The sequence below is a fragment of the Echeneis naucrates genome, chromosome 18, assembly GCF_900963305.1.
Source record: "Echeneis naucrates chromosome 18, fEcheNa1.1, whole genome shotgun sequence".
In the NCBI taxonomy this organism is placed as follows: domain Eukaryota; kingdom Metazoa; phylum Chordata; class Actinopteri; order Carangiformes; family Echeneidae; genus Echeneis; species Echeneis naucrates.
In genome coordinates this window covers 3,459,344-3,486,226 of record NC_042528.1, presented here as the reverse complement: position 1 = coordinate 3,486,226, position 26,883 = coordinate 3,459,344, and the positions used below count along the sequence as shown (strand labels likewise).

Below are 26,883 nucleotides of genomic sequence, written 5' to 3'. Positions count from 1 at the left end.
AGAGTGAATAAAGACTGAGGTGGGAAAAAAGGAAAGGATGGGGAATCGTTTGTAGTTTGAGGGAGGAGAAATGGCGAGGAGGATGTGAAGAAGAAATCTGTGTGAGGAGGGGCTGGCGTGGGAGGGAGAAGGAGGATGGAAATATTTGGGGGAAATGTTTTAAGAAGGGAGTTTGAGTGAAACCAAGCTGTAAGTACTCATATTTTGGGAAAGGGAAAGGTTGGAGACGTGGAAAAGAAAAAAAAAAGTGATGAAGACAAAGTGATGTAAGAAGGAAAAGAGAGAATTTAAGAGAGAGGAAATGTAAGGTAAGGATGAAAATTCAGCTCTAGAAACAGCAAGACAGAGACTTTAGGAACGAAGGGAAGCATAGGAGGAGGAGTGATGGTGTGATGGAGAGATACTGAGAGAAGCACAGGCGGAGGAATGGGTGTGGTTTTGAATGGTGTCATATCATTTCTGTTTTTCCCTGTATGCCCAGATTTAATCCAAAGATTTTCATAATAAGAGCACCTTTCCAAAGCAATGCTTTATTTTAAGTATTCCACTGTTGGAGATAAATGGGCTGGATGACATGAAGCTTTTAAAATCCATTTCACTTGTTCTGGTGGCTTAAAAGTAAAATATAATAATCAGTGTAATACTGATATTCCACTACTTTATGAGAGAAAATGTTCATTTTGGTACTTTATGATCATTTACATGAAAAAATATCCAAGCTTATACAATTATTAATTTATATGCTGCTGACAGTCTGAAGCAACAGTAATAATAATCCCAACATGTAAGATTGTTGGATAAATGCAGCATAAAGATTGTTATTTATACTTATTTTATTTAAAATTCAAGAATTAATTAACTAAAAAAACAATGAATGCAGAATTTAGTGAAGGACTTTGAGCAATTTGAGCAACGATTCTTTTTTTCCTCCCACTCTCTTAACATTTTTTTTTTTTTAACGTTATCACATTTGCTTTTATTTATTCAGCTAACATTCATTCGTACAGGCTGATTCATGTCTCTTTTGTGTGGGGCCTTGTGAAAATGTCAAACTCACAGGATTGAAAATGAAGGCTAAGGATAAAACTACTATGAAAAGGAAAACCACTGAATGAGAATGGAATAAAATCTGAAACACAGCAGGTGGAGGAAGAGTCGACAACTAACTAAAAATATCCTTCAGCAGAGGAGTTGACTACTTTAATATTGGGAGTGTAACCACCTGAAGAAACAGTTTGAGTTAAACTACACAACGGGATAAGGACACACAACCGGCTTGAATCTTTTAATTACAACAAGCTGCTTTTATTTCCCCAAAAATCACATTTTTTTTATGACAACCAAATAAGACCCAATTTTTTCTTTTGTCATCTCATCTTTATTGATGCATTTCCTTTTGCATCAGTTTTGATTCTTCACATTTTATTTAAGAAGCTAAAAACATTCATAATTACACAGAAAGGAGAGACCAACTTTTCACAAAATCACAATAATATATTCAAATATGTTACATCTCGTGGCTCACCCAGATTTTAGCTTGAGCTGCACAAAAAAAAAAACAACCCAACCAGATCAACAACAAAAACAGCAAACAGAAACGTGAGTTTACAGTATAATTGGATAAAAAACTAGAATTTAGGAGAAATTTGTAAGTGTTTAGAACAATCATACAATTGTTGTCAAATAATGCCGAGCTCTAATAATAGGAGGAAAATGGCTCTGTGGTTTTGAAGCAGTGAGCAAGATAATGTGATAAATCACAAATATTTTTTCATCAGAACATGATGCTAAATTTTACACTTTGTCATTTTAATAATGAATAAATTATTCCTGTACGGACAGGATCAGCCAGGCCGGTGTGTGTGCTCAGTGCTCAGCTGCAGACAGTGCCACTGTGTGCCCACCGTGAACAGACACCCTGCTTCCTCTCCTGTCAAGACGTACAGACGGTGATGGGCCGTCTGTGCCACTTTGTGCCGGCTTCCCCTCTGACATCATCACTGTGAGATGGTGATGTAGCTGCCACAGGAGACGGGGCACTGACAGTGTGACAGTGTGACAGTGTGTGTGTTATTTTGTTGGTCACACAGAGGCTTTTTTTTTTTGTTGTTGTTGTTGTTGTTGAAACTTCCAGACTTTGGATGTTGTCCATCACAAACAAAACCAACACTCCGGCTTTAATAAACACAAGTAAATAAAACTTTACTTACCCTATGCAGTTTTTACTGTAAGCACATTTCTCACTTGTGCAACTGCTTTTTTTTTTTCAAAAAATGGTAATTACTTGAATTTTTGCATTTCTTTTTATTCATTTGCACAGGATATAATTTAGTTTTCTATTCAAACCACAAGTTAAAGATTTTTCCCCCTGCAGTCTGAAGATTGCGACCTGAGCAGTGAGGAAGTGTGTGGCAAGGAAAGCAACAGGTGGCAGATCACAGAGTTAGAGCGACACCTACAGAGCTGAGAGAGGAAAAACAACACAGTGGTACACACACACACACACACACACACATACTTCTTTATAGGGAATGTCCAACAGGTATTTCATCATGGCATTCAGAGTACATAACTACAGCTAATGTTCATTGCTTGACTCAATTCAGTTTTAAAAGCACAATAAAAAAAATGCACCAATCTATTAATTATTGAAACTTTCTGTTGTGCTGTTCACTCAGTTTAATACAATACGGAGCTTTAACTAACATGTGAAACAAATAAAAAGATAAAAGTTTTTTATTTATAATAATGTAATATGTATTTATAATTAACTGCAACAGGGATTTATCTTTTTTGACTGTAAAATATTCAATATTTTGTGTGCTTGCATATTAACTTGTGAAAGATTTCAATTATGACTGAGAATTTTTATACTAGAAAAAAAAAATATACTCACTTGAGTATTTTATTTATTTATTTTTTTATATTTTTTTCTGTGTGGCCCTTTGTCTTTTTAACTAAATAAGGGTTAGGCACTTCCACACTTTCATGCTGTCATTGAAGAATTGCATCTAAATTAAACAATATAGTCCCATAATATTTAATCCATCTTAATTAAATCAACTTCATTCAAAATAAACATGTGTCTTTGAGGCAATTTAAGGCAAGTGGCTCAGAAAATATAAGAACTATTTGTCTAAAAATATAAAATATCAGTGTTAAGGTAACAAAAAAAGTCACAAAGAAGGCAATAGTGTCCAGAACAAAGGCCAGTTCACTCTCATCAGAGAAAATTTGATCAAATTGTAGTAAACAGGATAAGAAAATCTCACCAGGCATTTGGTGCCACTTTTTCTAATTAATCATCACAGTGAACAAGCAACACTGAGGCTCAATACACAGCTCTACAATAAAGAGCCAAACAGCAGGACAACAATACCTGACACGTTTTCTTTAAATATGCTTTGGTTAGAAAATGAATGTTAAATAGAAAATAGAGATACCATAGATGAAATCCAATAGAAGTCTCTCTGATGTGCTTTATCTCTGCTCTGTATGTGACGCGGATTTTTTATGTTTTAAGATCCATTTTGAGTCAGTGGGGTTGCACTTATTGACCTGCTGAACCTGTAATGACCGTAAAGTTTGCAGCATGATCAATAGAAGCAGCAGCCTTCAGGCATCTGTGAATATTCTCCCCCTGTTTGGGTTGTGCTTGTGTGTAATGCTGGTTGGAACTAATCACAGGAGAATATTGTCATTTACTCACTTCAATAGACTCGGCCATCATCCTCTGGTCTAAACTAATGCAGAGACAAATCCCCCGCAGGGAATTGACTCACTGGCTGCTATTCTCAGCAAACACACAGTCGGATATTCATTTACACCAGCAGCCTTAAATATTCATGTGTTTCTTGCTACAGTGTCGTAGGGAATGCACTCCAGAGTCGTGGCTACATGGTGCTATAATATCAAGTGGTAAACATGGCCCACATATAAAATATCCCATTAAACACTTAAACACAGGAATAAAAATTCCTGCTGGCTGCGACCAGATGGCGGAAGGATAGTTTGGGGTCATAATACCTTTCTGTTTGGGAGGGGAACTCAAAAAAAGTGTTGGTATTTGTTTGGACAAAATGTAATGGTTCGGACACGGTTTTTATGATGGCGAGGGGGAAAGTGTGAGGGAGAAAAAGGAGCGTCTCACATTAAAGATGATGGAGCCAGTGGCAACAGTGGCGACAGCCCTGTTTGTTTGTGTTTCTAGTGTACAGTGGAGTCACCAGGAGGCCAGCAGTGTCCGCAAGGCTCTTCTGTCATAACGCATCCCGTCTCCCTCCTCCCAGCATACTAGCCTACATCTCTGCGACCCCCCTCTTCTCTCGCCGTTTTCAGCGTCCCCTTCCTAGAAATCGAATCTGTCTGTCACCATCCTGCTGAAAACACCCTCCCTGCCTCTTCTTATCGCCCGCCCGAGGCCTCATCTTCTGCAAAGTTCACGGCCCCTGCTGACCTCTTGTTGACCCAGGCTTGACCTTTGCAGGTTAGCGTCTCTGTCAGCTGCAGCTGTGGTGCTGCTAAAAGCCCAGATAATCCAATCACACAGTCATTAGTGCTGAGTAGGCCAGAGCCGGAGCAGGTGAGTGTGTGTTTATGTGTGTGTTTGTGTCTCTCTCTCTCTCTCACCCATGAGCTTTCTCTGTTACTCAGAGTTTTGCTCATTTCACACACAAGCACTGTAGATTTACCCAGCTGATAATCATAACCTTCCCCTCTTTGTCACGCGCTCAAAAACACATTAGATCGATGGTGTTAAAACCCAATGATCTGTCTCCTCAGTGCAATTCTGCTCCGAGTATTAAACACCCAGATGCTGCTGACTCGGTCTGTTCAGCTTCATTAAAGCTCTGCTTTAAAACACAGTAATGGAGTGACAATAAGTGAGGATGCAAATGAGGGAGAGGTTGCCAGGATTGAGCTTGTCAGGATGAAAAGCATGTGCGGTGTCTGAGCCGGCGACGGAGGAGATGAGAGGAATGCAAAAAACTTTTAAAATGATTTCATGGACGGACCTCCAAAGATTCAGATGCAGAGTTTGGCAGTTAAAAAACACACGAAGAAGAGAAAGTTGTGTGTTAAGTGTTTGCCTTTTGCTGTTTGAAACGTCCCCAAAATTGAGTCTAACAAACTGAAAACAAAATGCTGATTTGTTTCTGACGCAGCAAAGCGTGACATTTTATTCTATAGTCTCATTAAATGCGTGACATACTTTTTGAAACTATATAAACGCGTGACGTCAGCACGCCCCTATGTCAGGATGGCCGAGCGGTCTAAGGCGCTGCGTTCAGGTCGCAGTCTCCCCTGGAGGCGTGGGTTCGAATCCCACTTCTGACAGCAACCCTTTTTTTGTTCCACGTAAAAAAATTTAGTGCAACCCAACTGAATGTATTCTATAAAAATAAACAAACAAAAAACAACAACAAAAAAAATTATGTATATAAAATGCTGACAAAAAATGTTTTTTAAAAAGACTTTTTAAAATCCATTTTAGATTCCTAACAGGGAAAAACACATAACCAACAAAAATTTTTATTAGCCGGTTTAATAAAACCGGAAGTGACGGTTTGACGGAGTTTGTTTTTTTTTTTATATAAGTTATATGACGTTAGTTGGATGCTTTCGGGAAACGGCGGCAAGAGTTACCCGAACTAAAGTCGCTGTTCACGGACACTCAGAGGAGAGCAGGTCGGTGAAATGAATCTCTTTGTTTCATTTTTTAGCCATTTAAAATAAAATAGTTGCTATCGCCCGCGTACTTCCTGGATTGTATTCACGTACACGTGCGAGGTGGGCACGCGCTATCGCCATTGCTCTGCCGTGATTGGTCAAATGTTGGAAATGTTGACGCTGCGAGAAGAATCCACGACGCCGATTGGCTGACGGATGTTGGACAATTAACAAAAAACAAAACTTGAATAAAAAAAGAATTCCATTAATACAAATTACCTGAGAAAAAATAGCATAAAAAGAAGTTGCATATTTGTTGAAGTGTTATGAAGTTAAAGTTGGATGTTTTCCGGGCTGAGGTCGCTGTTTGCGGACATTCAGAAGAGAGCAGGTCGGTGAAATTAATCTTTGTTTTCATACCTAAATCTGTCACAGTGTGGCGTAGAAACGTGTCGACCGCTGACGTTTTTGTCATCTATCCACATTTAAAATTTTGTCTTCCTTTAATATTTGTCTTCTAAAAAATTAAAAAGATAATGCGTGACGTAAGCACGCAGTGACGTCAGGATGGCCGAGCGGTCTAAGGCGCTGCGTTCAGGTCGCAGTCTCCTCTGGAGGCGTGGGTTCGAATCCCACTTCTGACAACAACCTTTTTTTACCCCTCTGCAGCGCTGTAAACAGGTATGGGGAAAGTCAACACGTTCGTTAATTACATTTATGACTTAACATTGGCAGAAAACATTGTGCATGATGCTCTGACTCGTACTTTATTATCAGCTTCCTGTGATGGAGGCCTTGGGAGCGGTTACAGTTGTATTAATAATTACTTTTTTCGCTACAACTCTAAAATATCAGGCTTTATATATAAACTATTCATAAAATACATATATTCTACTCCTGACTGTATTATAAATGCACTGTGGTACTACTGATAAAGAAGACTGTGTATGTTTGATGAAAGCAAAATAGCTGGCCAACTAAATTCATCTCAGAGTTATTAATTCTCCCAATAAAGAGAAGGAAAAGATGTTATAAAGGCCGAAGGCTCACTGAAAGCAGTCTTTGTGATTAAAAAATGAAATACAGCTGCCGTTCTGATCTGTCTTTGTTTGATAAGAAATTGAAGTTGTGGCTTTATTGAGGACCAACTTTTCTGACAATGTCACCACATGCAAGAAACACCAGACAACTACTAATGTTAAGTGACAATTTCACCTTTATTAACAGGGTGAAGAGTCATTAGTAAAGGTCAGGGTAACAGGCTGGAGGAGGCTTTGGTGCTCAGGTGGTGCCTGTAAAGAGAGCAACACACTGAGAGAGAAAACACTCATTAAATCTCACGGGCGTCGCCGCCATGACTCACAGCGGCTTTTTGTTGTTCGGTTATGGAGGCCATCTGGTTGTGTGCTGAAGGTGATTTAACTATAATATTTCAATTAGCTCTTTTGATTATTTTGTCAGGAATCTTAAGACATATTTAGTGCTCCTTGTTCCTTTTTCAAATAAATAAATCGCAGAGTTTTCCTTCAGTTAGAAAATCACCTACTACATTAAACACTGCCATGTTTGCTGTGCAACTGTGAAGATTATGTCAGGTACATAGATAATCTATACCATCACGTGGGCATTTCCCTGAAGGCTGCAGAGTTTATCCGATCAAGGCTTCAGGTTGTTGCCTCTGCTCCCACTGCTTGGTTAAACAAATACATTTTAGAGGAAGCCAGGAACATTGACAATGTGTTGCTTGTTTACATATTTGTTCAAATATGTTGAATATATCAGTAAAATATCAATGTGTTTGAGTTTGCACAATCTAAACTTTTGCAATACATTCTACTGTTTTCCTGTTAAGGTCAGTGATGTATTGTGGTGTATAAAATAAAGATGTCAATAAACGTTGCCATGAATATAACCAACCAGCATTACATTTGATGCACCCACACTTTTAGTTTGGCTTTCAATTTCCCTGATTACAATCAGTCAATAATATTTTATAGCCCATCGATAGCACACACTGTCCTGCTAAGGTAAATACTGACTCACACACAGTTATGTATTCATTTGTGGTTGAATGTGGTTCCCTACAAATGCATTGTTGATTTCAGTGTGTGTAATTTTTACACCTGGCGGTCATTATTTCTCGTGATTGTTCATAAAAATACAGTAGTACCAACATCATCTTTCCTTTTTTGGTTTTAGGAAAGACCAAATCCCAAAAGCCTGGAGCGAAACCAAACGCTCACAGTTAAATGAAAGAAGTACTTAACCCACAAGCTCTCGGTGTGCTCCTAGAAATCGCCCAGAATTTGGTTCCCATGGCAGGTGTGTGATGTTGCAGAGGTCATGAACTCTGGACACACATGCTAATAGAGGAATAAAAGCAGCTTTGCCGGGGTCCTGGCTGCTTGAGTGACATTGATCTTGCAGCAGGGAGACAGTTTCGTCCCTCAGATACCACATGAACGGACAGATGCTACGTTTTCCCCCGATCACTGTTTCTGCAAAAGGGGGGAAAAGTTCACATACCTCCTCCATTTTACGTAACATCAAGAGCAAAATCAAACAAATGTGATCAGTACTTACATGGGAAGAACATTTCTTAAAGCATCAAAAAAGTGCATTAAAATTCCTTTATGTGGTTAGTCATTATGGTGACTAAGAAGGTCCTGAGACAAATGTAAGAAAAAGTTCCCCTTTTTCTGAAATCGTGGCAGTGGGGGAGGGTTTTCCAGCAAATTTCTCACTTGCTTCCTTCATTATAAGGTGCCACTCAGAGAGAAAACAGGGTTTTTGTTTGCTCTGGAATGTGCAGCTTAGATTAGTTTAGTTTATTGAAGCTTGAAAAGCTTGAAAAACAAACAATCCGCAGGATGTGGGTCCAAGATGAGGACGCCACAGCTGCAGGTAAGACCTGATAAACTATTTTAGTCAGAATGTGAGAGGAGGTGTCCAGAAACACTTATTATGGAATAATGTGCTCAACCAAAGTGGAACAGGAGTTTTACATTTTTAGGGATTAAGTGGACAATAAAGTTCAGTATAACCATTTTGTCAACCTTAATTTAGTGTTGTTTAAAAGCAGATTCATGAAAAGTCAAATTTTATCTGCTCTGTCAAATGGTTTTCCAGTGGAGGAATAAATGGGAAAAAAATGCTTAAAAATGTCAGCATTTGTGTGTGTGTAAAAAAAAAAAAAACAACTCTCTCTAATTCTTCTCTTCTGGCTTTGGTCATGTTTTTCTCGTTGTATCCTGAAGCTAACAAACCTGTAGAGGTGCAATGCTAAATAAGCAAAATGTTCGATTGTACTTTAACACAACAAGCTGATCCAGCTTTGGTGTAAGTCACCAAATCCACCCACCGGTATCGCCATCAGTCATGATATATGTTTACATCTAGTTTGTTCTGTTCGTTTGTATGCCCTAACTTTTAAAACGTTAAATGCTTGAACCACAGAGAGGTCAGTTTTTTGGACAAAGAGGAATTGACTGTAGAAACTATAATGAGTCTGAATCCATAGAAAGTGAAATGGTTTAATTTATGCCTCCCTGTAATTTCACTTCTTGTATGTGCCTCACTGAACTCCTTCAGATGGCCTTATGAAGTTCCTCTTGCAGTCACGCTGACAGGATGTGAGAATCCTCTGCGATTTCAAATCCCGCTGAGCGTCTTCTCTATTTTTTGTTGCCTGTTCTGTTTGTTTGCTGTGAATAAAAATAAAATCTTCTCTGATCTTCTCTTTTCCACAGAGTCTGATGGAGAGAGCGATTTGTTTTCCGAAGATGAGGGAGACATTCAGGTATCAGCAAGTAAAGAATTGGTGCCACTTTCTGACGTGCATTAGAGATTACCAGAGCATGGTCACCTTTTCACCCTCAACCCAAAATCATTTAAGCTCACATTTTAAAGTAAAAACTGTAACAAAAAGAATTTAAAATGAAACGATAAAAAAAAAAAAGTATAATTTGATTTTGGTTACAAAAATACAAGCATGACATTTTTCCTCAACTGTCAGCGATAATAGAAGAAAATATGAGCCAGCACATCATGTGTCAGGTATGAATTGATCACTGTCTGTTGTTTTGCTCCTTCTGTGTGTTTCGACGATTAAATGTTAGTTTGAAATCCTGGAAAGGCAGAGAGATGAAGCCAATCAGAGACTGTCTGAGCTGGAGGAAGGTGAGAATTCGGATTATTTTATTTCCCTGCATTCAGTCACATCATCATGAAGACAGAAAACCGTAGCGATTAAAATTCACACCTCTGGGCAATATGCAGTAGAAACATCAGTCAGTTGTGGAGATGAAGATGCAAAGAAACGAGGGATAAATTAATTTTGTGCAACTTTTATCCAAATAATTTTTATTTATATTCTTTATTTTCCATATTTTTCTGAGAAAATGACTAACAGCCTTCCTTTCCAGTGTCCAATCAACTCCTGAAAGAGATAAATGTCCTGGAAATCCAGTTCCAGATTGAACGATCATGTAGAGAGGGTGCTGAGGCGCTGGCTGTCAAGGTAAGTTATTGTTCTTCCTTTCCTTTTTAACAGTCTGTCTAATTTGACATCTGTTCTATGTCACTTTTGTTTTCTATACCACTTTTATATCCTCTCTTGTCTTCTTTCCTAACCTGTACTGAAATGTGAAGGTGGTTCTGTGTAAAGTAGCTTCACTTATTCGAGATCAGGTGATACACCATCCTCTATTTCTCATCTCTGTACTCCGAAAATAAAACAGCAACAAACAGTATCGACCTCTACATTCACCATCACCGCCTCTGTTGCCTAGGTGACCAAGGAGAACAAATCCTTGAAGAGGAGGAGCCAGATGCTGTTGCCGCTCATAGCTGAGCTGCCCGAAAACCTGGCTGCTGTGACCTTTGACCCAGAGACTGACCCCACGGTTAATGATGATGTGGTTGATGGCGGTGAGGAGACACTGATGCTGCAGAGTCAGGCCAAGATTGCAGGTTGGGCAAAACTACTCATACAAATTCACCTTTATTTAAATCATTTTTCGGTAAAATCTTCCCAGTAAATCAAACTGAAAACAACTTGTTGAACCCAAATAATAGCAGGGATCCATATGTGAGGAGGAATATAAGTAGTAATAAAAGAAGAGGCACTTAATCTGCTGCTGTGTCTGAGGTCGCAAAATAACCATCAAAATATATTAAACATTACCAGGTCTGCCAATTAGCCGAATAACTAAATTCATGTATTTATAATTAGGCAGACACTTCAGTGTTACTCGAAGCATTGCCAGCACTTCAGGATATTATAAAATTTTCCATACCAACACAATCACCGTCACAGGGGAACTTTACTCATTATTTTTGCCCTTTCCACAAACATAATGGTCTACATTTAGATTTGTTCTTGTCTCTGTGTCAGAGCTGCAGACAATGGTGGACGGTCTTCTGGCTGAGAAGCTACAGCTGGAGACAGAACTGCAGGATCTGACCACACAGCAGGACGAGCTCAGAGAGCAGGTACACTGTTTAATCTGCATGTGTGTGTGTGTGTATACGTGTATGTGTGTAAAGCAGTATGCCTTATCACAGACATTTTATCGCAGCTTGCTCGGGAGGTTGAAGAGAAAGAGGCCATACTGAGGCAAATGAGCAAACAGAACAAAACTATGAATAAAATCAAACGAGGTAAGTTGTCATCACAGCATTATCAGTGCTGATAATTTTACCCAGATAATTATTATTATTTATTCTAGGAAGAAAGGGCCTGTACAAGTTCTCATCTTCAAGGTGCCATGTTTCCTTGTTTCCATTTCACATTTTGTCCAATCAATCAAAAGTTGAAAAAATTTTAAGGGCGAGTTCACCTTATTGAACAACAATCATAATAATAAAAACAAATTTTTTATTTTTAGGGATATCTATTCAAGCAAAAAAAAAAAAAAAGTTTTGGTTTTTATTATAGACATCTGCATGAATATTTCTATTGCCCAATCAAATGTAGTGTGTACCAAATGTGTAATTGTTGTAATTTGTTACAGTTTGGGTGAAGTTATAGTTTAATGTACAGCTTAACTTTAAATCCAGACAAATCCTCACATTATCAATCATAGGTGACATGACACAACATCGTTTGTCAGTTTAGCGATTGATCATTTCAATACCAAACATGGTGTGTGGTGAATGACATCAATGCCCCTTAATTTTGTTGTTGTGTGTTTGTTTTTATTTGTGTGTCTGGTCACACAGTGTCCCAGCTTGTCACAGAGGAGTTCACAGAGATGTCGCAGAGACTGGAGTTGGAGGAGGGCCTCCGGCAGCAGGCTGAAGTCTTTGCCCACCAGGTCTGAGTGTATGGCATACATGTGTGCGTTCTTGTGCGTGTTGTCAGCTTTGCATGAGACATTTTGTCATACATTCACACCTATATGTACTGATGGTGACAGGTCGTGGCACAGGAAGGGTGCAGGAGTGTTAGTGCTGACCTTCGGGCAGTGACGGCGTACAGACGGATACTTGGGAGTGAGTGGGTGGAGGTGAGGGTGTGGCGTGGCGTGGTGGATGGGGGTGGGGGCGGGGGCAATTCCTCTGTCAGAGAGCAGTTGATGTGGCGGGACAGGAGAAGGGTTCTCCATTCTCTGTTTTCACACTGATGACACTTTGGTCAAACCCGGGCTCTCTGTGTGAGGCAGGGCATTCACACAAACAACACAAAAGCAGAAACACACTCGTATACATGAACACCAATTCGCTTAACATCCACATACCCAAACACACACACACACAAAAACACACACTCACACAGCACAGATTTTTGTTGCTGCCCCACCTGCTCCTATAATGAAGGCCTTTTCTTTCAAAAAACGTCTCTCTGTTCCCTTCCCTTCCCATTTGGCCCCTCCCCTCCCCATAATTAGTGGTCATCACTGCTGCTGAAGGAGAATAGTGGTCTTTAAGCGCAACCTGTCTTTGCCTGACACTTTTATGTTTTGCCGAGCATATAGCAATTGTCGCCTTTGTGCGCAGTGTCCTCCATTTACCGGACAGGCGCACAATAGGCTGCCTTGCAGGGGTCCTTACCTGTGAAAAGGACCCCCAACTGTTCACACAATTCAGCCCCTTTACTCTCAATTCATGGTAAAAGACCCCCCTGAGCTGAATGCCTCTTGTATGCACTACTATTTGTCTGTTTTCATGTGTTTTGAAAACACCAACCATTCACATCTCTTCTCTGTGATGCATGGTGGCATAATGATGCAGGGCCTCAAACAGGAAACAATTCGGAGTTTTTTTTTGTGTGGTTGTGTGTCTGTTTGTGCGTATCTTTGTCGCTTTGTGTTGCTGTATGTGGCTAGTCCTATGTGTTTGTATGTATGAAATAATTGTGCTAATTGCTGTGTGAAAATTGGTCTCCACTGAAGGGACATCAGAGATTAGAGTGGCGTAATTTGCCTCGTACTGCATGTTCTGATAGAGACCTCACCGAACCTGCCGCATCAGTTGGTCGTTGCATTTAAAAAACAGAAATGAAAACCGTCTTTTTCACACGTCTTATTCTCTGATGATTGACCTCTTCCCATAAAACTGTCAGAGAGACTGTTTATGAACCCAGCACGACTGAAGCCATGTCCTTCGTACTGTCTTCAGGATGGCAATTTTGAGTTAATTCATAATTAATTAATGAAATTATATTCTTGGGAACAAGCAATCACATATTGGAAGAAGAAAAAAACACGAATAATGTACAAAAATAATGAATTGTGCAGAAAATTCATGGTAACAAAAGATACTCTTGGGAGAAAGTCAGAAAACATCTTACTTGTATACAGCATTAATCATCGCAATATAAAAGCATGTGCAACATAACAAAAAGCTTGTTTATAGCACTCTTATCATTTAAGAGCTCTAAACCACAATAACTAGCGTGTATATTTATCACACCATAGAAGAAAGAATCTAATTGTCCAAGTACGTCAAGGCAAAACCTGACACTTTTACTTTTTTCCTTACAAGCCACTTATCATAATGTAGGAGAAATGATGCTTTGTCTCACAGCTAAATCATCCTGTTTCCATTGTTAGCACTATTCAGTGACACAGATGAGTAATTCTAACAAGGCTTCCAAGTCATTGTTTAGTCAAAACAGTGGTTTGAAGACATTTTCCCTGTATTGTGACAACCTCCTGTGGGGAGAAAATCAACAACGAGTCAGTAAAATCTCTCTTTATTTCGCCTATAATTGTGGTTCAGTGTCACTGGCGTGTTTCTCTTCCACTTTTGTAGAAGTAGATAATTGTAAAGACGTGTTCAAGATGTCAGAAGGTGAAGATAGAAACGGTTTGTCTTGTCAGATCTTGGTTCAGCAGGCAGTGGAAAATGGGCAGAGCACGGCTCAGATTCAGAGCTCAGACACAGGCCTCCGGCTACAGCAGGCGCTGGAACAAATAAGTAACATCAGCACAGCCCTGAGCGATATACAGTGCTACTACCAGGCCCAGGTATGTGTGCATGTGATGTAAAAGAGAAAGAAAAACACAGATGTCCACTCAGCTCGTTGATTTTCGGCGTCTCTCTTGTCCCTGCATTCATTCAGGTTAAGCAGAGTCAAAGCGCTGCAGAGCAGAGCAGCATCCTCTCCGAGCTGCAGAATCTGAGAGAGCAGCTGGAGAAGAGTGAGGCAGAAAAAACAGCCTTGGAAACTCAGCTGTCTGAGGCCAACAACACTGCCATGCAGCTGCAGGAAGAAGGTAGCAAACACGGCTCTGTGGTAACTGCAGAGGGGGGGTCAAAACAGCTGGACCTTGATGCCAAAGCTGGCATTGTGAAAGGAAGACAATATTAAAGCCCGAGAGGAGCTTCTGAATGTTTGGAGGTGTTGTGCTTACCCCACCCCAGCTCCATCTTATAGCACAGACTTGGATTTCTTGACTTGAATTACCTGCTGGCTGATTATTCAAATTCATGCTGTTGCTTCCTAAACATTTTCTGACAAAGCTGTTGTCCGAAAGCTACAAAGTCAATTTCTTGTTCTTACTTGTTGAATTCGCTCCCTGTTTATCTCACTGATGAATGTTTCACTGCCTTCGTTTGCAGTGAAACAGCTAGAAGAAACACTGAAGAAGGACACCACCGATGAACAGACAGAGGGGTCAACACCATCTCCACCTCCTCCACCTCCTCCACCTCCCCCTCCTCCCCCTCCTCCCCCTTCTTCCACTAGTCATGTTAAGTATGTTTAACACAGTTTATTTAACCATTTAATTGAATGGGAGTTTTACTTCGTTAAACAAGCTTTGAAAATGAGTTATGGATACTTCAGGAGCTAGAGAGCAGGAGAAGAAAATTGGTTATATTTGTGTTTAAAATTGTTATTTAGAAGATCCATTGAATATCATAATCACTGTCTGTGCATCTGTGTTTAGTTTACAAGATTTCCTGAGGAGCAGGAGGAAAGACGGAGCCAGTAAAGCTGATCCAAACAGTGAGTCTTCCCCTTGTAGAGTGTAGGATGCTGTGATGTACTGGCCAAAATTTGATCAGTATAAAGTACGAAGTAAAAACACCACAATTTTCTCCTTTCTTTAATCTCTAAGAACCAGCTCCCTTTTCAGAGATGAAGGCGAAAGCGGTGGATGAAATGATGGAGAGAATAAAGAAAGGCATCATCCTGAGGCCCATCAAGAAAGTAGAGGTAGATGAACTTACAGTACATAACACTGAAATCCATGTTAATACAAGGCAATCTGTGATAACAGATATCTGTTTTATTATCCACCTTTCCTGCTGGCAGGATGATGACAGCTCATGGAAGGTCAGTCTCTGTTGTTCCTTTCTGTTTTTATTATAAAAAAGCTGCGATATATTTAAATGAGACACTTTCCTAATATCCCAAATACTCTTACAGGACCAGAAATGCGAAAACAGGAAATCAGCTGTTCTGGAGTTGAAAGGCATGCTGGTAAAAACTATAATATCTAGCTCTATTTTTACAGTGTACTCAGGTTAGGCAGCGAGCTGCACATGGACCTGACCTTCTTTGTCTGTTGCACCAGGACAACATGAAGCGTCAACATTTCCGCAGAATGCCATCCAGGAAGGGAGTCGGCAGAAATGTTGGGGAGGCAGAGCTGCTGCTGGTGCTCCAGAGGAGGAGGAAAGTGATGGGGGAGTATCAGGACCCATCTTCAATCCAAACCCAAGGTATGAGGCTCATCGCAGTGCCACACTACAATGTGTCCACCTTTTAATGTGGAGTCTATTATTTTGTGTATCTGTATGAGCAAGGTATTTAGGACCAATCTTAATGAAATATGACTGTGCTTATAGTTCCTTCCTAGACATTCCCAGATATTTATCATAATAATCATCATAATTTCATAATAACTTTATGTTTTTACATTTGGGCCTCTCTTGGTCAGACCCCCAGCCAGTTGCACAAAGTGTCCCAGCAGCAGGAGGTGCTCCCTGGGCAGGTGAGAGCAGCAGTGCTCCTGTTCTCCGGAGGCTGAAACAGAACAGGGAGAAGAGAGACTCTCGCATCAGAGCCTCAGCACTGATCATCAGCCAAGAGAGCTGAGAGGAGAAGGACATCACGTCTCACCTTTGAATATCAATTTAACTCTTGCTGCTGGTTCACATGAAGATAAACAGCAGTGTTTGTTGACCTTTAAGGATGTTTTTGTAACTGACTTAAAGTCAACCCACCTTATCTATGCAGTAAATTACCACATAAAAGCATTGCTTCTGTGATCCCTTACAATAAAATGTTGAGCGACAGTTGTCCGGTCCATGTACAGAAGGTTAACTTAAGAGTTGAACTGCAATCACCTCTGAATCAAATACATACAGAAAACAGCTCTTAATTTTTGTTTTAACCTCCTGCGAGCACCAGACAGGAGGGGGATATTGCACAAACACACTGACTCTAATATTCATGGCCAAAGAAAAACAAAAGAAGCATTTTTCAAATGCCATTTAATCCAAGTCTGCTCCAAATAGCAAGTCAAAGGAAATGGAGCTCCTTCAGTCGTGGTTAATGTCCAACATCATTCTTTTTGGGTGTCTGGATTTTAGCTGATCTAAGTGCAAGTCACGGGATTTTTACAGAAAATAGCCTGAGCCATTAAAAAAACACATCCCTGAATATGAATGCTCTTGGCCACTTCTCCAAGGTGTCTGTCTCTTAAAGCTTGATCCAGTCGAAGGATGGAGACTCCAGGCACATTAAAGCTCTCACACCCAGAGCCCAGAGGTGTTGTTGAGATAAGAGCCTCAGGTAATCTGTGCGTGCCCCCCTGAAAGTGTCCTTACATGCAGCAGGTTGCCTTTTGTTTTCTCACCTCTGCAGACATACTGTATGTGTGTGCATTCATGCATGGATGAACACTCACACCCTCGCACCATGCTATCTATCTGCCTATCTTTCTTTGTTGAAAGCATTTGAAAAGGGGGATGAAATTACTCTCACCTTTGCTTCTGACACCATTTTAGTGTCTTCACACTGTTTCGCATTATATATTTACTTTATTTAGCTCTTTTTACCAAAAGGTCTGCCTTTTCACTCCCAAGCATACATTTTTAATCACTTTCAATCTTTCAGTCTCAAAAGGTGTTACTTTTGAGATGCTGCCTTCTTCTAGTTATTGAATTTATACACATTAAAGGAGGTATATGTGTGTAGGAAAGATGGATAGAGACAGACAAGAACATGTTTTGTGATCATATTCACGCTTATGATAATGATATGCAAATCACTGGCATCCAAAGTTATACATCTTTCGTAAAAACTTTATTCTGACCTCCGTGGAACCAATTAATTTCAAACCACACGCATCTCAGAGAATCCAATAAAAATTTAATTGAAAGACTACCTTGCTGTGTGTGAAAAGCATCAGGATGTGACACAGGCACCAAATATGGTACCATTTAAATTTATCTTAAGTCTTGGGTGCCTATTCTTTTCATTTGTAGAACAGGTATCTGGAGGGGAGAGTGCAGCATCAGATCAGCAGCTGGAAACACCTGGGCCTGTTCGGTCTCACAATGAATCTTTGCTTTCCTCAAATTTGGAAGCAGCTTGCGTCCTCCAAAAGGAAAGAATAGAAACTTGTGCTTCCTTTTGTCCTGCTATGATCAAGTCAAAAAAATAAACAACAGTCTATGGAGTAAGAGTCTCAGAGTCAAAGATCAACATGATAACATAGTTACAAGTCACGACGTAAGAAACGGAACAACAGATCCCATCAAGATCTCCTAATCCCCTATAAAATTAAAAATTTATTTAACAATGACTGTTTGCATTCGTAATTTCTGACATCATGTTTTATTTTTGTGATATGTGTTGTCCCTGAGTCCTTCCCCGGGATGGGATCAGCCGGCTGCAGTTCCCCCTCCGGCCGCTGGCGGTGCTCCAGCGGCGCGGTGTCTGCTGGCTCTGGTCCTTCTTCAGGACTTTCCTCAGCCTGCACTGGAAACACAGGCGGGGGGGAGGAACTTTGTGCTAGTGCTAGCATTTATCTTCTGTGTTATTTTTCCTATTTGTGTGTGTCATTTCATATGCAGAGAGATGTGGTTTATTTATTTACTGAGCTGGTTGTCGCTGCTGGTCCAAATATCCTTCGTCACCTTAGCAATAGGTAGGTACATGCTAACATGCTAACACACCAACGTACTCTTTAGCTTGCTAACGCTGGCGAAGCGAAAACAAGCCGGTGAAGTTGAATATCCGTTATTATGATGGCTCCGTGGAACAAAAGCATGTACCTCTTCAGGGCAGACTCATCTGGTGATAATAACACGCCAACACAGCAAATATTTCCACCTCAAAGTCAAGAAATAAATGCGATTCGTTTCACCGAAACACTGACACCTTCTTTGCTTAGCCAGCTAGCTTTCCACCACAGGAAGAAAATGTCTTTTTCTTAAATATTACAACGTTACACGCTTTCAGCTCTTCAGTTTATTGAAAATACAACGCTAATACTGAAATATTTTGGTGTTTACTCTTTATATTAGTTTTTTCATTTCAATTCTCTTTAAGGTAATATTTGCTAATGGCAACAAGCACTTAGCTCTGAGCGTCACTCCGGTCAACGTGTATCGATTCTAGTAAATAAATCGATGGGTGCATTTTCACAGAGTGGTGTAAAAATGTCTAAAAACGGAGGAGACCACCCGAAGTAGTCTCCATCTGGTGTATGTAGCGGGAAGGTCAGCATGCAGTCGTGGCAACATTAGCTCGGGGGCATTTTCACTGGTTGACTTCAGATTATCAGATGACACGTCGTGCAGCTGAAATGTGTTTGTTTGCTCTGAAAGGTAAAAGGGAAACTTGGCAAGCAGTCTTTCTGTCCACGTATCACCTGCTGCAGCTGACAGGTGTGGCTCCCGAGTCACCTCAGACTGCTGCTTGTGTCGTTTTTCTTTTTAAGCTGTTGACGTGAAATCGGATTATTTTGGATGAGTTCATTCATCAGTTGTCACTTATGAATCTAGCTCTGGTTAAAAACGCTCACCATTGATATAATCTTTGCTGGGGTTTGTTATCGAGCACGACTTTTGGGTTGCCAGATTGTGAGAATTCCGTGGAAGGACCTTGCCCCTGTCTAATCACGTGTGCTTTGTTTCCAGATAATTAACATTTCCTTCTCCACACGTGGCATTTTAGAAAGTCAGAAACTCCTGATTACCTGGATTATAGCTGAGCAGAAAGCGTAAACAAAATCCACAGATTTTTCACAACCTGTTAGCTTTTCTCAAAGGCTTATGGCTTCTCACTTTTGACATTCAGAATTCCTTTAAGTATGAAATCCATTAGATTTGTGTGTAAACCCTTAAATTATGCATGTTATGATAGTCATATTTCAATGATTTACAACCTGCAATTGCCTCTTTTAAGAGTTTCCATTGCTATAAACTGTAAACTGATAAACTGTAATAGTGTGATACTGTAAATAAAATTAGGTGAAAGTATAACCCACACACTCCTTCATTGCTACTCTAATACCACTGCAATGTCCTCTCCATTTTCTGTCTACTCCTTTTTTTTCCCAAGTGCAGATTATCTTTGTGTGCAAACTAAAGAACCCTGTCTTTGCTTTCACCCAGCTGCTGGCCTGTACTACTTGGCAGAACTAATAGAAGAATATACAGTAGCCACCAGTCGAATAATAAAGTACATGATTCTGGTAAGTAACTTTTGCCTGTCAGAATATATTGTAGAAGTTGCTTATTCAGGAGCAATAACTGGCTGCTTTTTAGTCTCACTGCTGTTTGATGTTACTTGTGAATATGTCCAGTTCTCAACAGGTGTGCTGGCGGGTCTCTATGTCTTTGAAGGGTTCCCGCTCTTAATGGTGGGAATCGGACTCTTCACCAACCTGGTCTACTTTGGTCTTTTGCAGACCTTCCCTTACATACTGCTCAGCTCCCCCAACTTCATCCTCTCCTGCGGTCAGTATGATGGCACTTGCTTTGGTCTCTGTACCTGTTCTCGTCTTAATACAGAGCAACCGAAAATGGCATCACCTATTAAGATGATTCAAAGCAAGGAGATTTAATCCCTCCTTCTTGTTGTGCTTTACTATTTCCGACACTGATGTCTTTGTTTTCTTCCTGCAGTGTTGGTCGTGGTGAACCATTACATGGCCTTCCAGTACTTTGCACAAGAGTATTATCCTTTCTCAGAGGTAAGCGTCTGGACTGACAGCTCAGATTTATGATATAGTTTAATACTGAATCCTGTCAAGATGTTTTTATGAACCGTAGATGATACGTTCCCTTTCATTATAATCATTTTCCACCCAATCTCAGGTGCTGGCCTACTTCACCATCTGCCTGTGGGTGATCCCCTTTGCCTTTTTTGTGTCACTGTCAGCAGGGGAGAATGTGTTGCCGTCCACTATACAGCAAGGAGGTGAGTGGTTTGGACACAGAATCACCCCTCAGTGTAAGGTCAACTAGAAAACTCACAGCTGTAGTGTTGAATGTTTTGTATGCTGAATTGTAGCTGCTCTAACATGAAATATTTGTTATCATATTGCATGTGTGTTGAAGCCTGGCCGTGTGCTTTTCATCACCGCTATATATATATATGTGTGTATATATATATAGCAGAGCCCGGCTAGCTCAGTCGGTAGAGCATGAGACTCTTAATCTCAGGGTCGTGGGTTCGAGCCCCACGTTGGGCGCTCTCTTTTCTCAATGTCCATAAGTGAGATCGGTTAACTTCATTGTATCTTAAAAGTAAATTATACACATTTTACATTGCTGTCATTCAACTTCCAAAACCACATTATACATTTTTTGTTCAATTTTCTTCCTGCTAAGCATCACAACAGTATAAAAAAACTACACTTTGAGACTTTGGCTCCCTGTAGTGCTGTACAATAAGGGATAAGTGAATAATTAGGTACTTTAATTAATAACACATACCTTTTTTCTTTTTTTCCCCCCTAGATGATGTGGTGTCTAATTACTTCACCAAGGGCAAGAGGGGGAAGAGATCTGGGATCCTCCTAATATTCTCTTTCCTCAAGGAGGCAGTGCTACCTAGCCGGCAAAAAATGTACTGAGGAACTCTGGGTGCAGGTTGAGGGGTACAGTGTGAGTGAGTGCGTGCGTGTGTGTGTGTGTTAGAGCTTAAGGAGAAGCAGAGAGTACTTGGGAAATTCTTTGTGGATGGGACTAAAACGCAACAGCGGCCAAAAGAAAAGGAGAGCATACAAACAGGACGGACTGATGACCACAACAGAACGTCCTGATGGACAACCAAACAGTTTTACACAGGCCCTGACTGTCTGTTCCAACTGCCAACATCATCTACAAGAGACCTCACTGAGGTGAACTTGTATGTAGCGCAATGCTTTCTTATTATCACATTGGACTCCTCCATTTTTAAGCTTTGGTATTAAAATACATATGTGAACAGTTGGAAATTAACCACCACCAAATACCTGTAACTTTTGACTTTGGCAGATAAATAATTATGCCTTTACTTCTGGATATGAAATCCTGCTGTGATTTGTGCGTTGTATTTCTCACACTTCATCAGTCAACACACAAAGTAGCATTGGAGAAAGTTTCACAGAGTAAATGTAACTTCTAAAAACTCACATCTCCTCAGATGAAAAAGGTGGTTTGGAAATGAGTGAGACTGCTTAAAGGTACTTTCAGGCTTAACCCTGAAATCCAAGCTTAGTTTTCTGGTGTGAAATTAAGTGGCAATTTAGCAGTAGGAAAAATTCAAAATTTCACGACAAGCAGTTATTAAGATTAGTAGTTTCGTTGCAATGAATCCACCTCTGCTCTATGGAAATATTGTTTCTGATTACAAGATGTGGCATGTTATAAGAAGCCTTCTCTGTCACATCACATTGATGAAACAGGGTTTAATAAATTTAAATGATCAAGGATTACTGCACTACAAATGCTCTCTTTGCCTCTGGGTGATGCACATGTGGCTGTGAAAAACGAGATTTCTTTTTGCTTCTTTGGTGGCTTTTCTTACATTCATAAATGACCAGAGTGGCAGTCTGCAACCCCCTTTTTGCACTGTTTTTAAGAATTCACAGTAGCAGTAATCAGGTTTTTTTTTTTTTTTACATTATCTGTCAAAGACATGAAAACATTTCTGAAGATTGAACCTGTGCAATGACTCCTGTAAAATGTGCAGGTGTTGAGGACAAAAGCTGCTCAAAATGGTTTGTTGAAATTACTATTAAAAAGGCAGAAATTCTTTTTACCAATTACTGAGTGTGATTCATTGTAGGCAGGTTTGCACGCAACTGAGTAAAACATTATCTTGAGGTAACTCACAGATTTAATGGTTCTTTTCAATTAGTGGTACAAATCCAATATTTTCAGGTCGATTCACACAGTGTGTAATTTAGTATTGAAATAAGTTTTATTTGCACTACCAGCTGTTTTCAGACCCCAAATTCGAGTCACTCAAGAATGTGTGTGTGTGCGCGTGCCAGATGGTTTAGCTGAATAGCATGTTATTCTGTTCCTACATGGCCTAATCACAGTGGGTGTGCCAGGTTGGGGCAAGTGTGCACTTTGACCCTCACTGAGGTGTGAAGTGCTTCATGAAGGAAAAGAGCAAGAAACAACTACGACATAGACTTTCCCCATTCACCTTTAGTTGACAGGCCACATCTTATAGTCACACACGTTGACAAGCCCTCACCTGGATCCAAGTCATTTCCCTCGGGGGGGATCAGTGAAAGTGCAAGGATGCATCTGTGACAGGTGACCCAGTTTACTGAGGTTTTCTCACCCTTCAGTCACTCCTTGGTTCACCCTGCTTTTGGGGCTGAAGTGGCTGCGGTGCCACTTAAACTTTGTCACTCAGATCAAGTTAAGAGGTGCCAGGCTGTTCCATGAGGGCAGGCCTACTTTTAAGTTGTCTAGTATTACTGAACTATGTAAAATATATGAAATATTTTAATACAAGATGAGGTGATTATATATTTTAATTTACTTCAGTCAACCATTTGACATCTGGTAGAAACTCTTCCAGATGCTCAATAGTGTCCAGGCTCAAGGACCTCAGCCAGGTGCATGGCCACCTCTGTCCAGGGGGAGGTGCTCTGCCCCTGGGGGCAACCTCGCTGCTGGACCTCCACAATGCTCTGTGGCTTGAAGTGCTGAGGGGAGACGATCCTGGAAGGGAAGGCTCTGGGGAATAAGACCCTCTCGAGGACATCCAGGGGCAGGTCAGGAGCGGCATGGGGTGTGTTGTCCCACTTGGTGCTGTAGTGAGTCTGCCTGCTGCTGCAGTCCCTCCACACTGTGACACTGTCTCGGAGGTCAGGCACCGCAGGGGGTTTCTCTGGCTGGTGGCCCATGTAGATGGTCCATGGCCCGAAAACTGAGCCCCTGGGTGGCTTTGAGGAGGTGATGATCCGACTTCCCTGTGGGCTTCTTGGCTGGTGCTCATTCAGACCCTTCACATATTTCAGATCCGGATTTGATGAGAGGCACTTGGTGTGGTACTGGCTGGCCGTGATTCTGGGGCAGAAATCCCTTAGGTGAGGAAAACCTTTCTTGTTTATCCACTCTGCCACCTTCTCATCTACTAGAGTCTGAAGTGACAGAAGGAAAGTAGAATTAAGTGTTTTGGCTGGAAATGTCATTACTTTATAACAAGAGAAACGACCCAGAGTTGATCTGGGTTGATTAATTTTAGCGACACACTGACCTGTCTTTTGAGATTATTCCGTTTGGCCATGTCCACAAGATCATGGTATAAAGCTTGAACCAGCTTCCTCTCCTCCATTTCTTTCCTCTTTTCTATTGTCCACATGCAGCTTTTCAGATACCTGTAGATAAGTCAATGTTGTCTTTAAATATAAATTTTTATATAACTTGATTTTACTGTGAATTTCTCTTTTTACTTGTTACCTTGCTACCTTTCTGTGACACCAGATGCGAGCAAAATCCAGAGGTGTTAGACCCATGTTGTCCTGAGCCAACACATTGGCTCCAGCTTGCACAAGGATCTCTGAGCAGTCCAGGAGGCCTTCAGAGGCGGCCAGGTGCAGTGGCGTCTGCCCCGAGTCTGTGGTGCTGGTTACAATGATTAAAAAAGAAAGAACAATCCCCATCACAACATACACTATCATCAGTCCTGTCATTATCTCCTGGGGCAGCCACAAGCTTTCACCATCATCTAATTTCCTTTGTAGTGAATTACATAAGTGATTTATCTTTCTATTCTCAGTTTTAAAATAAAGCTCATACACATTGACATCAGCGCCATTCTCCAACAGATATCTGAGACAGGCTGAGGTGTTGGGTGAGCTTCGGGTGGACATCACCATGTGAATCGGTCGGCGGCCCTGAACGTCCCTTCTGTTCCTCCACCCTGGTGTGGACTCCACCAGGAGCTTAATGGTCGCAAGCTGGCCGTACAGGCAGGCCACGTGGAGCGCTGATAGACCCTGGAGGACCAAACACACAGAAAAGCACTAAGTTTTCCTCTGTGGTATTATTCTCGTTCCACTTCTGCAACCTCAGCCTTCATCACCTGGCTTCACATTGAATCAAAATGGCCTTCGGGGAAGAGCTCATTGGCTGTGCAGGTTTGTTAGGCCTGTAATTAGGGAGCCCATCAGCTCCACCTGCTGAAGGTGAGCTAACCAAAGAGATGAGCCGCCTGTCAACAAGGTAACTCAACAATACATTCATTTTTATAAGACAGCTGCTGCACGTTTTACAACGTCTGCTCCTGTGATGGAGGCCTTGTCACATTTTTTTAAGTCCTCCAATAATCCAACTAGATATCTTTTTTTTTTTTTTATTAATTTTAAACTAACTTTTGCTTTTTTTTTGCCATAAGAATGAAGACAATGGCCGGAGAGCTGCTGTGCCAGAAGAGGAGACATCAGAGCTGGTAAGGGCTGCTTTAAGAAGGAAGGTGACGACTGTAAACAAGCCATCAGTGAGTCTATCTTCAATGGCAGTAATGAACTTAATAAATGTAACTTAGTGAACTTAATGAACTTAATGAACCGACCTGTCTGTTCACTCGGACATCCCGTTTCTCTGAGCTCCCTCCGGCCACAGAGGGGAGACTGAGCCCGGCCGGCGGAGCTCTGCTGGATAGTTTCCTGAGAGATATAAAATAGAAAGATTTAGCCATAAAATAAATAAAACCACCGGTAACGATGTAAAATCCTAACTAAGCTTAAAAAAAAAAAAAACCTCATTAAACTCGAACTATTAACTTTATTTACCGGTTTTTACATCTCCCACGTTTCCGTTTTCCGCTTTTGTTGACGGCTTCCATCGTTGCTACGGAAACGTGCTGTTGCCAGGACGACTCCCCGCAGCCATTTTTTTTTGGGGGGGGGGGGGGGGCGGTGTCGGTTAAAAAAAAATCTAAAGTTTTTATATATTCAAGATTTAAAAAATGACATTTGATTAAAAAGCTCCTTTCCAAGTTTTGCTAAAAGTAGAAAAAGTATTAAAGTTTTGAATTTAACTGCTTGTGTAAATAAAACAGAGCACCTTGTCCCATTCTATATACTTTGTGTTCAATTTGTCTTTTAATATAGCTGTAAATAAGATTTAAGAAAAGAATTCTGTTCAAGAGAAATGAACATCCTCCTTCTTATTTTTTATTTACAGTAGCTAATGGATGAAAAAATGGACTGGGCACATTAGAACTGCTGGTAAAAGCTCAGAAAATGCAGGGACAGCCACCTGATAAAAGAATATTCCACAGATGTTGCCTTCATTGCCATGTAATTGCCAGTTCTTCTTCCATCTCTTGAATAAGATTGAAAATAAAAGCCACTTCCATCTACAGCATTTTTAATAACGCATGTTTATATCGCAGTCATTGCAATGGCTTGTGACAGAAACCTCCAGATGTGTGGCTGCAGGCATGGCAGAAATGGATACTGCCTCACTTGGATGTAGAGTCCACAGCTCCCTCACACACTGGGTGCAGCTGTATTGATAGTGCATTAGGACTGGCTGCTCACACTTGGCCCGAGTAAAGCAGATCAATTGAACCAGCGCTGTGGAGGCCTCAGAGGACTCGCTTGTCAGTGCAGCCCAGACCTGCTGATGCGTATGGAACAGTAATATTATCTATATCTCTGAGGGTCGATGGGCTCATCGAGGATCAGCCCTCTCTGGTCGCAGCTATTGACCCCTGACCTAACAAACTGTGATGGACTGCAGCTGTTGGTTCTTTCATGTGTTTTATGCTGTATTTTTGCGTCCCTTTCCATGATTACAGTCCAGTGGAAGGTGAAGGGCAGGTCATGGATCCCTGGCATGCTGCTCCAACCTCCAACGCCCCCCCCCCAGAGCCTCATCATTATCACAACATGGCCATGCAGCTACCTCAGCGACACGTGCATGCAAACAGAGTGAGTACATGTGGGCTATGTGTATATGCACGTTAATGTGTATAAGGGGTTAATACTAGGAGACCAGCATGCCCCTGGTTTGACCTCTGTGGCTTCCTCCGACCTCTTTCACATATCATGAAGGTTGTAGGCAGCCTTCGTTGTAGAGCTCTTTCATGTTTGGTTTTTCAACACAAGTCCCTGGACAGCAACTCTCCACATGACCACTTTCTTCTGACGTGTATGGCTGTGTTTGCTCATGTACTGCCAAATGTACTCAATATCTGAGTGTGTACGCTTTACAATCTTCAAAGCTCTCTGGCGTGACAGTTTTAGATCAGACCAGCTGTATATATGAGAGATTTGAGTCACAATT

General features: G+C 40.9%; 3 protein-coding genes and 3 non-coding genes across 7 annotated transcripts; 5 read left to right on the top strand and 1 right to left on the bottom strand.

The window, feature by feature from the left end:
• The first annotated feature begins 5,254 nt into the window (after nucleotides 1–5,254).
• On the top strand, nucleotides 5,255–5,337 carry trnal-cag (transfer RNA leucine (anticodon CAG)). The gene has a single exon. It is a non-coding gene; the product is annotated as a tRNA-Leu (tRNA).
• A 630-nt stretch (nucleotides 5,338–5,967) lies between these two features.
• Nucleotides 5,968–16,778, top strand: shtn2 (shootin 2). Of its 2 annotated transcripts, none has more exons than XM_029526510.1 (17): nucleotides 5,968–6,061; nucleotides 9,420–9,469; nucleotides 9,789–9,849; nucleotides 10,095–10,189; nucleotides 10,461–10,641; nucleotides 11,066–11,163; nucleotides 11,250–11,331; nucleotides 11,893–11,987; nucleotides 13,995–14,141; nucleotides 14,237–14,390; nucleotides 14,737–14,872; nucleotides 15,066–15,124; nucleotides 15,237–15,334; nucleotides 15,434–15,454; nucleotides 15,548–15,601; nucleotides 15,696–15,843; nucleotides 16,062–16,778. In XM_029526510.1, exons 1-17 carry the CDS (start codon nucleotides 6,013–6,015, stop codon nucleotides 16,217–16,219), a joined length of 1,686 nt encoding a protein of 561 aa, XP_029382370.1. In that variant the 5' UTR covers nucleotides 5,968–6,012; the 3' UTR covers nucleotides 16,220–16,778. The 2 variants fall into 2 exon arrangements, with proteins under 2 accessions (XP_029382370.1, XP_029382371.1); XM_029526511.1 differs by lacking the exon at nucleotides 5,968–6,061 and adding an exon at nucleotides 8,440–8,574.
• Nucleotides 6,232–6,314, top strand: trnal-cag (transfer RNA leucine (anticodon CAG)). The gene has a single exon. It is a non-coding gene; the product is annotated as a tRNA-Leu (tRNA).
• Nucleotides 16,779–18,110: 1,332 nt separating the features above from the next.
• tex261 (testis expressed 261) lies at nucleotides 18,111–22,380 on the top strand. The gene is made up of 6 exons (XM_029526619.1): nucleotides 18,111–18,278; nucleotides 19,750–19,829; nucleotides 19,941–20,094; nucleotides 20,263–20,330; nucleotides 20,455–20,557; nucleotides 21,100–22,380. The coding sequence occupies exons 1-6, from the start codon at nucleotides 18,209–18,211 to the stop codon at nucleotides 21,213–21,215; spliced, it is 591 nt and encodes a 196-aa protein (XP_029382479.1). The 5' UTR covers nucleotides 18,111–18,208; the 3' UTR covers nucleotides 21,216–22,380.
• trnak-cuu (transfer RNA lysine (anticodon CUU)) lies at nucleotides 20,759–20,831 on the top strand. The gene has a single exon. It is a non-coding gene; the product is annotated as a tRNA-Lys (tRNA).
• A 788-nt stretch (nucleotides 22,381–23,168) lies between the features above and the next one.
• On the bottom strand, nucleotides 23,169–25,435 carry ankrd53 (ankyrin repeat domain 53). The gene is made up of 6 exons (XM_029526930.1): nucleotides 25,383–25,435; nucleotides 25,163–25,256; nucleotides 24,388–24,587; nucleotides 24,049–24,213; nucleotides 23,846–23,966; nucleotides 23,169–23,729 (listed from the first exon to the last, which is right to left on the bottom strand). Exons 1-6 carry the CDS (start codon nucleotides 25,433–25,435, stop codon nucleotides 23,169–23,171), a joined length of 1,194 nt encoding a protein of 397 aa, XP_029382790.1.
• Nucleotides 25,436–26,883: the final 1,448 nt, after the last annotated feature.

Bases quoted from the DNA above. Each gene is read 5' to 3' on its own strand.
- shtn2 (XM_029526510.1), top strand. From the start codon at position 6,013: ATGTTTTCCGGGCTGAGGTCGCTGTTTGCGGACATTCAGAAGAGAGCA. The intron at 10,190-10,460 runs GTAAGTTATTGT...TCTGTTGCCTAG, and splicing joins CTGAGGCGCTGGCTGTCAAG to GTGACCAAGGAGAACAAATC. The intron at 15,125-15,236 runs GTGAGTCTTCCC...TTAATCTCTAAG, and splicing joins CAGTAAAGCTGATCCAAACA to AACCAGCTCCCTTTTCAGAG.
- tex261 (XM_029526619.1), top strand. From the start codon at position 18,209: ATGTGGTTTATTTATTTACTGAGCTGGTTGTCGCTGCTGGTCCAAATA. The intron at 20,095-20,262 runs GTCAGTATGATG...TTCTTCCTGCAG, and splicing joins CAACTTCATCCTCTCCTGCG to TGTTGGTCGTGGTGAACCAT. The intron at 20,331-20,454 runs GTAAGCGTCTGG...ACCCAATCTCAG, and splicing joins AGTATTATCCTTTCTCAGAG to GTGCTGGCCTACTTCACCAT.
- ankrd53 (XM_029526930.1), bottom strand. From the start codon at position 25,435: ATGGAAGCCGTCAACAAAAGCGGAAAACGGAAACGTGGGAGATGTAAA. The intron at 24,588-25,162 runs GTCGGTTCATTA...TTGGTCCTCCAG, and splicing joins ATGTCCGAGTGAACAGACAG to GGTCTATCAGCGCTCCACGT. The intron at 24,214-24,387 runs GTATGAGCTTTA...CATTGTAACCAG, and splicing joins AATGGCGCTGATGTCAATGT to CACCACAGACTCGGGGCAGA.